The 13,253-nt window shown below is 43.1% G+C and overlaps 1 protein-coding gene across 1 annotated transcript in view; it reads right to left on the reverse strand.

Annotated features, from left to right (window-relative positions):
• The window catches only part of ADGRF3 (adhesion G protein-coupled receptor F3), a 40,519-nt gene that overhangs the window by 12,322 nt on the left and 14,944 nt on the right, over nucleotides 1–13,253 (reverse strand). Inside the window, exons 8-13 of the mRNA XM_018568038.1 lie at nucleotides 10,685–10,788; nucleotides 8,386–8,444; nucleotides 8,170–8,300; nucleotides 6,995–7,222; nucleotides 3,197–3,418; nucleotides 104–235 (exon numbers count right to left, since the gene is read on the reverse strand). Coding sequence (XP_018423540.1) covers nucleotides 104–235; nucleotides 3,197–3,418; nucleotides 6,995–7,222; nucleotides 8,170–8,300; nucleotides 8,386–8,444; nucleotides 10,685–10,788 — 876 coding nt within the window. The remainder of the gene's footprint in view (nucleotides 1–103; nucleotides 236–3,196; nucleotides 3,419–6,994; nucleotides 7,223–8,169; nucleotides 8,301–8,385; nucleotides 8,445–10,684; nucleotides 10,789–13,253) is intronic.

Consider the following 13,253-nt stretch of genomic DNA (forward strand, 5'->3'; position numbering starts at 1 on the left):
GTTTGTTTGATCTCCTTGGCATTTTGGGGTGCCTCAGCCTAATTTTTTTCTGAGCTATCAGTATGGGGTGTTGGTTTGCTCCATGTACATTTAATGCACGTACCTTGTATCACAGTCACAGAAATTGAATTTGATTTCTGCTGGCCAGCCTTGTTTATGAAGGTGCAGGTGTAGTTAGTGTCGTTAGTAGGGCGAGGAGGAACCAACGTGTAACACCTGGAAAACGTCCCCCAAACTGCCAAGAAGAAGAAGAAGAGTTCCAAATTTATTCTGTGCCCCAAGTATACCCCAAAATCGTTCCAACAGGATCCCACAACTGCATATCATGTGCTTTATTCATTAAATACATTTTCATGTCACCCAACATAAACATCCTATGCCCATAACCCACACATATAAAATGTATACGAGACATTTTATATAAATTTTATGTAATGTAAAATGAGACACAAAACAGCAATTTGAAGGCACTTATTTTAATCACATCTACTATATAATACTTCAACCCAACTCCATCACAAGGTCTCAGGGGCACATAAAGAATGACAGCACTAAATGTCACTTACACCTAAAATATAACCCAAATTTAAAGTCAGAAGAATCACATCTATTAATGCCTCATTCACATGGCTGATTCGAGCCCAACAACGCCAAAGATTGATGCGGCTGGGATGACAGATGTGTACTATCAGCCGAACAGAGGAAGCCTGAAATCAATGACGGGCTGACAGGCTGCAGCTGTCTCTGGCTGTTAGTATGTATGTGCACGTCCAGCGATAACATACGACTTGGGACAGATGAGCCGCTGTGAACGCACACAGTTTGAGTCCAGGACCAGGGGCGTACCCACTGCAAGGCAAATTATGTATTTGCCTTGGGCGGCACTTTCCAGAGGGGCAGCAAATACACCGCCCCCAAACCAGTGAGGCAAGCCGGGCTGACTGGGCTACACAGAATCAGACAGAGAGATGCTGCCTGGTCGGCTCCGTATAGCAGGTGTAGGAGAAGCAGCGTGCGGCTCGGGGCTGGCCATAGCATGCGATCTGATGGTGGGATGTCCCGGGGGGAGGCTGGGAGCTTCAGGGGTACTGATGCCACTTAGGGCTGCAGGTAAAAGAAGCAGCACATGTGTGCAGGGAGAGGAACCCTACACAGCCCACCTGAGACCCCGCACAGTCTACCATAGACCCCGCACAGCCCACCATAGACCCCGCACAACCCACCTGAGACCCCACAAAGCCCACCATAGACCCCACACAGCCCACCACAGAACCGACACAGCTTCAGACGCTGGAGAGAAGCTGATGAAGCAGATCTCTGCTTCATCAGCTTCTTCAGGGGGGTCCTAGGTGACATTAAGGGTCTTGGAGACCCCTGATGTCTCCATAAAGAGGCCCTGCCACATCTTTTGCTATCACATAGGGGGGTTTCTTAGCCCCCTATCTGATAGCAATAAAGTTAAGTGAAAAAAACAAAATAGGAAAAAAAAATTAAGTTTCCAAAAACTTTTTAACATTACACATAAAAAAGAATAAAAACAAACAAATTTTTTTTAAAAGCCCCCACCCATACATGCACGCATGCAAACAAGCGTTGGGTGCGCATACGTGCGAAAACGACGATTGTGCCCATTATGCCGCACATGTTACATATCTCCGCGAACGTCGCAGTGAAAGCAATAATTTTAGGGCCACCAATCACTGATAACACTAAACTGATGAGCGGTGAAAGCTTTTAAAGTGTCACCTATGGTCAATTCTGGGTATGGTAGTTTTTTGCAATTTCGCGGGTGCGTGCAATTTTTAAGCACGACATGTTTGGTGTCTATTTACCCGATGTGACCCCGTCTTTTATATTTTACAAAAAAATTGGGTAATAATAATTTCTTCCTAACATAATGTAAAAAAAAACTTGTATTTTCCAAAATCTTCAGTAATTTTTCTGAAATATAGTAAAAAATAAAACCCCGCAGCGGTGAATAAATACCACCAAAAGAAAGCTCTATCTGTCCCCAAAAAATGGTATAAAATTCATTTCAGTACAGCGCTGCATGACGGAATAAACGTCAGTCAAAGTACCGCAGCGCTGAATACTGAAAAATGGCCTGGCCAGGAAGGGGGTCTAAACACCTGGTCTTCAAGGGGTTAAACAGGAAGGGTTGGTGGAAATTTAGATTGCGGAGTTGTGCCCAACTTTAGTCTTGCCTTGAGGCAGCACAAAACCAAAATACACCACTGTCCAGGGCCACTCATCTGTCCCTAGCTGCATGCAGCCGATGGATGTGTAAATAGAGGCAAACAGGTGTTGATAGCTGAAACCCCCTGTCACCCCGTAATTGATTTCAGGTTTCCTGTTTGCGGCTGATAGCACACACACTGATCCTTCCTGGTGCACAGCCCTAATTAGCCATGTGAATGAGGCCTTATGTGTAAAATATACTTCCTATTTGAGTAATTCCTCCTGCATGTGGAAGGATTAAACAAAACAAGGAGCTTTATGTCAGGCCATAGCAGTCAGCAGGGGCTTTCCCATAATGAGGCAACATCTCATTGGGGGGCTGAGTGAGGGGGGAGATGGCAAAAAAACCTTGACAGGGGTCTTGCCTACCTTATCCAAAAATAGAACAAAGAAAAGTTTTGAATATATATACACTTTAATACAACAATGATGTCCACATTACTTTCCAAAGGATACAAAAATGTAGTTGTGCTCATACTGCTGCGGTGCCATGAAAAATAATGATTTACTCAACCAATACAATAGGCCATGCAATACAGCTGGTCCGTGTGACTGCATTCTGGCGCTCATGGACACACCTGATTCCTGCCGGCTCCGCTTGGAGGCTGTGAAGTAGAATTATTCGATATCTCCCATGTAGGACATTGTGACCAATCATGTTCTTCTGATCCACTGATGATCTATTATTGCCAGTCAGGTACAACCTATGCACATTGCCATCTTCTTACTAACGTCTTAACCACCTGTAGACTTGTTCACCTGAACAAAAGTCATGAAGACCATTTATATAGGCTTTTCCCTTGCTAAAAGCCTCACTAGAGTGTACTGTCCAGGAATAGATGCTGAGCTGATTAATGTAGGGTGCAGAGTCATGACATTTGTATGCTCCTCCCATACAGAACATCACCTAGGTGGGGTGATGTTCTGGATAACAGTAAATGTCACATAAATTACTAACCAGGTAATGCAGCCAGTGCTACGTTGTCATATGTCCAGGTGACATTATAGTTCTCGTCGTCATAGGGCACACAACACTCCAATTGTAGCCGAGATCTGTCCTGGGCAGTGAGGCTCTTCTGTAGTGGGTTGATGGTGATCTCAATTGGAAGGAAGCTGACATTGACTACTGCCATGGCCTCGTGCACCAGGCTATCATTGGAGAACTGGCAGGCATAGGTCCCTGGAACAAAACAAACCATTCGTTTCTGCTAATGAATTATTATTAATCATCTGAAATGGGAAATTAATTTGGTACCTTGGTGTTTATATATAAAACAAAGTCTCCAGAGCTTCTGTGCTTTATATTGTAACATAAATTAAACCATAATGAAATACAGGCATTTGTTTGTAAGGAATACTTCCTGTAACCCAATGTGCAAGCTGGATTTTTTCATATGTTGAGTTATCCATCTGAGAATGGTCTTCTATCTGCTCCTAAACATCGTACACACCTGCTGCAGACCCAATGTGAAGCTGGCCCACTGTTCACTATGTGCAAGTAGGGGCATAAGTGCACCACACACACACACACACACAGAGCCCCATGTGAACCATAAGAATCATGCAGTGGTGAGTATATCAAGCTCAGAAGGTGAGCAAAAAATGGACTTGTGAAAATTAGAGGGTTTTCATCCCTGGCAGAGTCTTTATAGGATATTAATTATTATTTGATGTGTGTCCACTCTGAACCCAATGACTTCCTTATCCTGGCACCTTGAGATTTTTTGTTGTTGTGAACATCACACGTGAGTCTTACCAAGAACAGTACATTTTGCTTTGTTAGGGATCACATACAAATTGCAGTAAACACTGTATGCTGAGTGTCTGGTTTCTAACAGTTGTTCCATAAAGTGTCTGGTTCAATTCAACCAAACGCCAGCAAAAATGAATTCCTAGCTGACAAGGTGACCTGCAGGAATTGGTAATGTTTAAAATTTTAGGAGATTTAAGGGGAATTGGCCCATTTCAGGTACTACACATATAGTATTATTGATCAGTAGGGCAATTCTGTTGGGTTACCACATGGTGGATCAGGGTCTACTCCATCCTCTCCCACAGTAATTCTGCAGAGTGGTAGAGTATACTAGAGCCGGAAAGCACTGCGTTCTAACATCAGGCACAAAATGTAGAGATGTAGAATGCAACAGTATTGAAGGCAGCTACAGTGCAATAGGGGGGAGGAATGATGAGGAGGAAATGAGGAGCCCAGAAAAAATATAAGTTGCCTGCTGCCTGACCTATGACAGCCTACCGACCCATTGATATCAGCTCTGTCATGAGTATGACATGTGATGCATGTACAGGCTGAGTGAATTGAGGTTCATGATTGGGTGTGCCACCTATAGCCACCCCGTCCTAAGTAGAAGTGTCTATTTAAATTTAGAAGCTGTCGGGCTATAGTCATTCTGACTGTGATTGATAGTTATGCTTTCTGAAGTCTTTCCTAAGCTCTGGTGATTGTTTGCTTTTACCTGCTGCTGGGGAGTGTCCCTTGCAATAGTGTGGGAGGCTGCACTAATCAGAGCTAGGACCAACTACTAGGAAGTTTATTGCCAATGGTACAGGCTGGGAGAGGGGTACAAATATTTGGGAGTGACCTTGGGAAGTAAATTTTTCCCTTGGCCTCCAGCCTGGGGGAAGGATGTTGACCCTCCTAGGCCTGCTGTCTAAGGAGGGTAACCATGTGCACAGACAGAAGCCTGGGTATGAGGCCTAGTATGTGAAGCCTGGGGGATGAAGATGCCATGGAGTAACTTCAGCTGAATAAAGAGCCTGCATAGCTGGGTAGAAGCTTGGTTCTTGAGTGAATTTTGGTGATTTCTCCCCAAGGAGCTGGTGGCTGCAATATTCAGTATCTTACAGTCAGGAGTTCTACTCACAGAATGCCAGGTTGGTCTAAAGGTTCTTTATCTGTGAAGGTTGTTACCACTTTTTGTCTCTTTTATGGAGTCTGCAAGACAATGTGTGTCCTGTACCCTAACCCTCTTTTCCCAAAGTTTTTAAATAAAAACTCCAGGAATTAGGAAAATGAACCCTTGCAGTGGAGCTACCTCTGCACTGTAAGGGTTACCGTCTCATTTTTGCCTTGGGGGTGAATTAAAGAAAATATACTTACCTGACCCTCGACCCCGCTTGGCTGCTAGACCGGTCAGCTCTGCCTCTTCTATCCCAAGGGCTTCGGCGTCTAATCCCCACTGATATAATTACGTCTAATGCAGGTTCATTGAACTGCATTAGACGTGAGGATGTTGAGAATGCTGAGGGGCATACCACAGCTGGTGTGGACGGGAGGAGAGGTGAGCGCTGACTGCCACAGGATCAGGTGAGTAAATCTTTCCAGCCCCTAGACCAAAGCAAGCAGTTAACCCTTGCGGTGTAGGGTAGCCCCACTGCAAGGGTCAATTTTGTTAATTCCTTGAGCTCTGCTTAAAATATATTTATTGCAGACAAAAAACCAGCAGCGTGGAAGTCAGCCAATTCGTTTCCACTGGTGGACCAGTGGGCGCTTTGGGGCAGCTATTGAACAGTGTACCCTAGACACGCTAGGAGGGCTCAATTCCTTTGTGGGCTTCGGGCTACACATAATTATTTGGGTTGCACAGCTGCATGGCGGAATGTGTTGAGTGAGCGTGTTTGGGCATTATGTGAAGTGTTTCTTTAGCAATCCTGAGATAGCAGCTGTGAAAACTCTGTGTAAAAGCAAATATTGTATATATTGCAGATTACCAATCCTTCCATGTGGTGGCTGCATTCATTTCTACTTTTCAGGCTTAAAACATTATCAGCAAGTACAGAATACCTGTTGATCTTGCTAGAAATGCAGTGTCCTTGTGTAAACTGCCAGTCCCATCAATCTACCATCTAATGTAGAGAGAAACAAAGGCAGACATATTTGAAGTCCAGCCTGCGTGGCAACTATGGCATAGATACAGAGGAGAAAAAAATGTTGACGTGAAGGGACAAAAATGTGTAAATTACAGAATTACCAGGTAAAAAGAAAAAAGAGAACTATTGCAGCCACATCTCAGGAATGGTAAGTTGTATTATACAGTACGAGAGGAGGCCAATAAGTTCTTACCCTCAGCATGATCTAGATGTGCGAGGGATCTGAACGTTTGCAGGTTTATAGGTGGATATCTTAGTAATATGCATGCCAATTTTTGTTTTTGTAGGTCGTGGTGAATTATAGTTAGAGCCAATGGAAATGGAGTAGGTGTCATGCTATCAAAAGGTGTGTTGCTGCTAGCTGACAATGCACCTGGACATCGAGCTGCAGAAACTGTCACCTTTGTTCGCGATTGTGGCTATGAATCTCTGCCCCATCCACCTTACTCACCTGACCTAGCACCTTCAGACTTCTTCCTGTTTCCAAATCTGAAGAAACATTTACGGGGAAGACGTTTCCACAATGATGAGACTATCATTACTGAAGTTGATAGATGGTTTTCCTCCAAATGTGCATACTTCTACCTAGATGGTATTAAAGGTCTGTTCCACAGATGTTCCATAGGAGGCGGGTATGTAGAGAAGGAAGAATCAGTGGACTAAATTTCAGATCCCTAGCACATCTGGATCTTAGTGAGGGTAAGAACCTATTGGCCTCCCCTCGTATTACATTGTGTGTTAGGGTTTACATATGCTTTACCTACATATTTTGGTAACCTAAGCAGCATCTGGTCCCACATCCCCGCCTTAGATCCTTCATCTGCTGGGACTTTAGGCTTCAACACCAAGCTTTAGGGTTAAAGTTACTGACCTTTCCACCACTGATTGGCCTTGGCGATTGTAAGGACGGAGACAGTTGAGCCGGACAGTTGCTGAGTCGACACATGCACATTTCCTCCGGCACCAAACACCATGTTGGTAACATTAGCGGTGGTGAGGGTCCAGTTCACAAATGTCATGGTTCCATTTATATGGCAGAGCAGCTGGATGGGGTCTTCAAATTTCACTTCCAAGTATGTGGGTTGAATAGTAACCACTCCTGCAAATGTAAAGGTAAAAGCAATCCAATTGGTTACGCTTATTTACCAGTTTTCGCTCTTTGACTTAATCTCTTCTCAGCAGTTGCTTAGATTGCATTGCCAATCACTGCTAACTCTCCAATAACCTAACAATGGACGTTTTCATAATTTAGGATAAGACCTAAAGGGCAACTGAAGCCCAAGCTTTTTAGTTTTGGATAGAGTGGAGATGGATTAGAACCCCCATCAGGTTTTTATCGCTGTCTGTGTCCCCGTTAGGGACATTCACCCTCTCTATTTGTCCTGGTGAATGTTATAATTTAAAGTAAAAGAAAATACCAAATTTGGGGTTTTCATCAGAACTGGAATAGATGGGAAATCCTCCAATGGAGACATTAGTTCTGGTGACTTTGCCGACCAGCAGGGATTTTCCTGTCTTTGGAGGGATTTCTACTCACTTCCTGTTCTGGATGTCAAAGAGGAAGTAAAGGGAAATCTCCCAAATGGGACACTGATGTCAAACAAATACTGACAGGTGTTATTACCCTTCCTTACTCTAGCCCCCAAAAAAGGTTTTGACTTCAGTTCTATTTATATTTTTTTCCCATTTTCTCGTTCTATGTGTTTCCCCTTCTGATCTTGTATATGGATCTTCCTGTTGTGAGACATATTAAATGTGACAGTAAATGTGGAAGTGCTGATTTGTAAAAATACTGTAGTGTCAACAGGGCCAGTCCTAGACTATTTTGCGTCCTAGACAAAACTATTGGCTATCTTAATTCATAATAGCCAATAGCAGACTACCAATTGTAACCCCACCCACTGAGCAGAGGAGCAGACCTGAGAGAGAAAGTTGTCTCTCAGGGCCGCTTACTAGACAATGATCTGTTAACCTTCAGAAGACGTCAGGTGACGAAACGTGTCAAGGGGCAGATCTTTTCATACTATAAAAGAGTGAAATGATTACCTGCTGTTGATAGTTGTGATGATATGACACTGGAGAGAGATTGAGCAACCAGAGTATTGGTAGCTTTCAGTTGTGTGGCAGTAACCAGACCCGACAGCGACATCTTGTAATTGGCTATCACACTTCCTGGACTGGATATATGAACAGATATATTTAGCATACATGTGTATTCATACTTATTTTTGTATAATAATTTTGGAATGCATGGTTTGTTACCTGAATCCGTGCACTGCCACAGACAAAGGATTGCAATTCTTCGCATAAGCATTTAGAAGCTGATAAAAAGAACAAATGTAACAAATAATGATTATAAAGTACAAAACGTGGCTGATTTATTTTTCTCTATAGTACAGCTGAAGCCAAAACTTTTTTTTTCTTTAGTTATGGATAGAGTGGAGCGGGATTAGAACACCTCTTCTATCTGAGTGATAGGAGACAAAAAAATATATAACATTGTCACTCTTGGGAACTTAGCTCAGAATTGGTGAATTAAATACATCTGAACAGAACAAGGGAGCATTGGAATCATATATGATCATTTGCCCTTGATTTGTTAACCCTTTCGCTGCCAAGGACGTATGGCATACGGACCTACAAAAGTGCTTCCAGCTGGCCAGGTCAGTATGCCATACGGACCTGGCATTTACAGTTCTACTATAAGCTGATGGTCGCTTTAGCGACCATCAGCTTATAGTATAACTGTTCAGCAGACTGTCCCCTTTAAATTAATAGCTGTCATCAGCGGCTCAGAAGCCGCTGATGACCGCTATTATCAAAAATACCGGGCAAAGGGTTAGGACCATTATCTTGAAAGAGGATGATTTCAGAATACCTGGGCATTCTGAAGTACATGAAAGTGGTTTGGCGGGGCAGTAAGGAGGGTGGTAACAGCCGTCTCAGGTCCCTTTGCGGCGGGAACATTGCAGCAATGACCTACCCCTATGTTAGTGATATTTGAGATTCTTGCTACTTCTGAAGGTTTGACAATGCCTAAAGATAAAACGTTGACCAGAACCTTTTTTATTCTAGAAAACTCCCAACCTGCTATTGCTGTGTGCTAGCTAAGAAGGTTGGAGCAGTGAGACTACTGCCAAAATACTGCTGCAATTTTGGGGTTTCCTGATTGGGCTCCACCGTCCTTTTCTTCAAGTGATTTCTGCAATTGATTTTGCTGGTTGTTGTACTATGCTGTAACTTAAAGGAGAACTATGGAGTAAGTGTTTTTCCCCATAGTTCTCTTAAGGGTCACGGGAGGACATATACAGTACTAGCATGCTCCTGTGACCGAAAGCTCAGTATATAGCGAGCTACACTCACGGTATACTGAGACCACCGCAGCCGGGACGGATCTTGACATTACTGTTGAGATCCACCCAGCTGCGTGAGTGACAGCTGGCTCTGCTTATCTAGAGGCATTGCCAGCTGTACCTGCCCCCTCCCCCGTCCGTTCCTCCAGTCAGCGCTGGAGGATCGGACAGGGCATGGGGGGAGGGGGAGATCCCTGCAGGGAGTAGTGACTGACAGTCACGGCTCTCTGCAGGAAGATGATCGAGAAGTGAGCGAGTGACGGCATGCATTCGCTCACTTCCCGATCTACTGAGCCGACCTGTGACAGTTTCATTGTCACACGTCGGCTCGAACTATGAGGGTGAGTGATTTTCACTCACCTCATAGTTCTCCTTTAAGTTTTTAAAATATAAGTGCACCTTAAACTTAAGTGCGTTCATCCTTTTTTTGACCCCTTTAAGTGTTTTGGTCTAGGGGCCAGAATAAAGAAGATGCTCTCACTTGATCCTCGGTCCCACGGCCGCGGCCACTCACCTCTTTCCCCCTCCGCTCTCGGTGTCCTCACATCTAATGCATGTCAATTAACTTCTATTGTACGTGATGATGTTAGCGGTGCTTAGACTGCATTAGCACAGGGAGAACGGAGGCTGCGGGGACCTAAACCTAACAAGCACTTAACCCATACAGTGTGGGGAGACCCCACTGCAAAGGCTAATTTTTTAAATGACGGAGTTCTTCTGTAAGACATCATTACATGTATTTAAAATGCAACTAGAATAAATACCTAACTTTGACCTGATTTTAGGCTCTTGCAATCCCCTCTACAGTAGCACTCTGGGAGAGGAAGGGGCAGTACTTAGGGCCAATCAGGTCTACCGTATGCACATGTGTTTACAAGGATTGTGCTGAAAGGGGGAGAGAGCAGAGAAGAGAACTCATCAGTCAGTTGCTGCTCTTTTATGTCCAACCACAGGCTGGGGGTAGAGACGTGACCTAGCTGCGTTGTTTAACTGCAGCAGAGAAAAGTCATGTCATCAGGCTGGATTTGCTGCCTGGAAAGACTGTATAAATGTAAGGACTGAATGGACAGAAATAGATATACTTTGGCAGGTAAGCCAACGTCTATATCTGTATTTCAAATGTGTATTTACCAGTTTAGTTCAGCCTTCCTTTGTCGTATTTTATCTTTTGCCTTGTTTACCTTCTCAGAACCTAGGTTGATACTTACAGCCAGAGTTATATTGGACTGCATGGCTTGGTACTTTGGTGAGGTTGTATCCAGAAGATCTGCTGTAAAGGTTTCATTCATGGTGAGTGATCCTTTAAGGTCAACTGGAAAGTGTGAGAAAAAGCTAAGTCAGTAGGTTTTAGGGTATTTTAGAATTGTGATATTTATTTATAGGTATTTATTTTGCGCCGACAATTTATGCAGCGCTTTACATAGTGCACATTCATATCAGTCATTTTAAAAGGTGGTTTATTCGTAAGTTTAAAATCCAATGACAATAAAACAAGTCCGACCGGTTCGGCAACTGTCAGATTTGGTATGAAAGACCCGCCCCTACGCGTTTCGTCATCAACAACGTCCTAAGGGAAGCATGCAGAGACCTGCTCCCGATAGGACGTCATTGATGACGAAACGCGTGCAGAGACCTGCTCCCCTGAGGACGTCGTTGATGACGAAACGCGTGCAGAGACCTGCTCCACTGAGGACGTCGTTGATGACGAAACCACCTTTAAAATGGCTACACTATGAAGGAATTTTCTTTCTTTGCATGAGTGAATGATTATTCTTTATCTGGGAAACCGACGGTAGAGAAGGTGCCGGCAAAATACACCGGACCAATCTACTCCGGTAAATACAACGTGTGGGGCTGTCTGTTACAGCCGGATACCTGTGGTGAGTACTCACTTTTAGGGGATATGTATTGATCACAATACACTCCCCAGAATAAGGATTGTGTGTATATCACCGAACATTTGGAATATTGCGTTATATTTCTTTATCACCTGGAACGGATTGAAACACCACAGAGACTTTTTGTTGTTTTTATAAACTTCTTTAATTGGAATTTTTTCACAAATAAACCACGGAGATTACATTCTTTCCATCACAGAGACACATCACTTATAGTCTCTTATACGAAACACTTAATCAATAATTATTTATTTCGATCACCTAGGATAGTCACTTATGATAGGATGAACAACACTTTGTTCACGAAGAGGATTTTTTGTCACTTATGACCGACTTGATTTATTTAGCACTTTTGTTATATGTCAGATACATGGGCGTATATAGTTACATAGTTACATAGTATTTGAGGTTGAATAAAGACATATGTCCATAAAGTCCAACCTATTGTGTGTGTGTGTGTGTATGGGTCCCTGTGTCATCTCGTTATTAGGAGTACCTGTACCCCTGTATATTACTGTTTCTCAGGAAATCGTCCAAAAGCATCTTGAACGATTCCACACTATTAGCTGAAATCACTGCTTGTGGCAGTGAGTTCCAGACCCTAACCGCGCGAACTGAGAAGAACCCCCTTCGCCCCTTGTGTTTGAATTTTTTTTCTACCAGTTTCAGGTGGTGTCCTCTAGTCTTTGTTACGGAATTAATCTTGAAGAGTTTGTTGTTAATGTCACTATGACTATGGAACATTTTGTACATGAAAATCATGTCCCCCCTTAATCTCCTTACTTCCAGCGTGAACATATTTAAATTTAGTAGCCGTGTCCGCTGGACTCCCTCCAGCTCAAGGACATCCTTCCTGTGTACCGGTGCCCAAGACTGCACCGCATACTCCAGGTGAGGCCGAACCAGTGATGTGTAAAGTGGCAAAATTATAGACTTGTCCCTGCAAAACATTCCCTTCTTGATGCAGGACAAGATTCTACTAGCTTTGCTTACAGCAACCTGGCACTGTAATCTATTATTCAGTTTGTGGTCTACAATGACCCCCAAATCTTTCTCCATTTCAGACTTCCCTAGAGGCATACCCATAATTGTATAACCCATTTGCCTATTATTCCTCCCAAAGTGCATAACTTTGCATTTATCGACATTAAACCTCATCTGCCACATAGTTGTCCACTCCCCTATTTTATCCAGGTCCTCCTGCAATGTTACACTATCTTGGTCTGTTTCTATTACCCTCCCAATTTTGGTATCGTCAGCAAACACTGAGATATCGCTGTGTACTCCGTCCTTTCAGGTGAATTCACCTGAATTCGTTTATCCACTTTGATTTATAATATTCACACTAGAATTTTAGCGCTGTATATTAATTTCATATTCATCTATTAGACCCCTAGACCCTGGGTCTATATTACAGCAGCTTTTGACTAACTTTGTTTAAATTTCAGTAGATTGGAGTCACCTTTTATACTCTCATGATTGGTATTGTTGTAGATTTGCTTTGATTTCTAGCGCTGCTCATTCAGTTAAAACCTACTGTATATATTGCCTTACTTTCTAGAAAGGTTTTTCTCCATAGAGGTGTCAGTTGGGTAAACATTGATTTGACATCAAAAGTAGAAAGGATAAAGGGGCAAAGGGCGTTGGTATAAGGTTCACATTGGGACAGCAGATGAAATGAAGATAAGCATCTTGAGCTTTAAGTCATCAACATCATATCTTAAATATGCATTTGTGCCCTGTGATTATCGAGTGTGGCCATATCTTGAGGAATTTGTGTATATTACAAATACTGTATCATGGGTTAGTTCTTCCAATAATCTGAGCTCATCCATGTTTCTTCTAAACACCTAATATCATATATATATATATATATATA

Source organism: Nanorana parkeri, unplaced genomic scaffold (assembly GCF_000935625.1).
Source record: "Nanorana parkeri isolate BGI_ZX_2015 unplaced genomic scaffold, ASM93562v1 scaffold1129, whole genome shotgun sequence".
Taxonomy (NCBI): Eukaryota; Metazoa; Chordata; class Amphibia; order Anura; family Dicroglossidae; genus Nanorana; species Nanorana parkeri.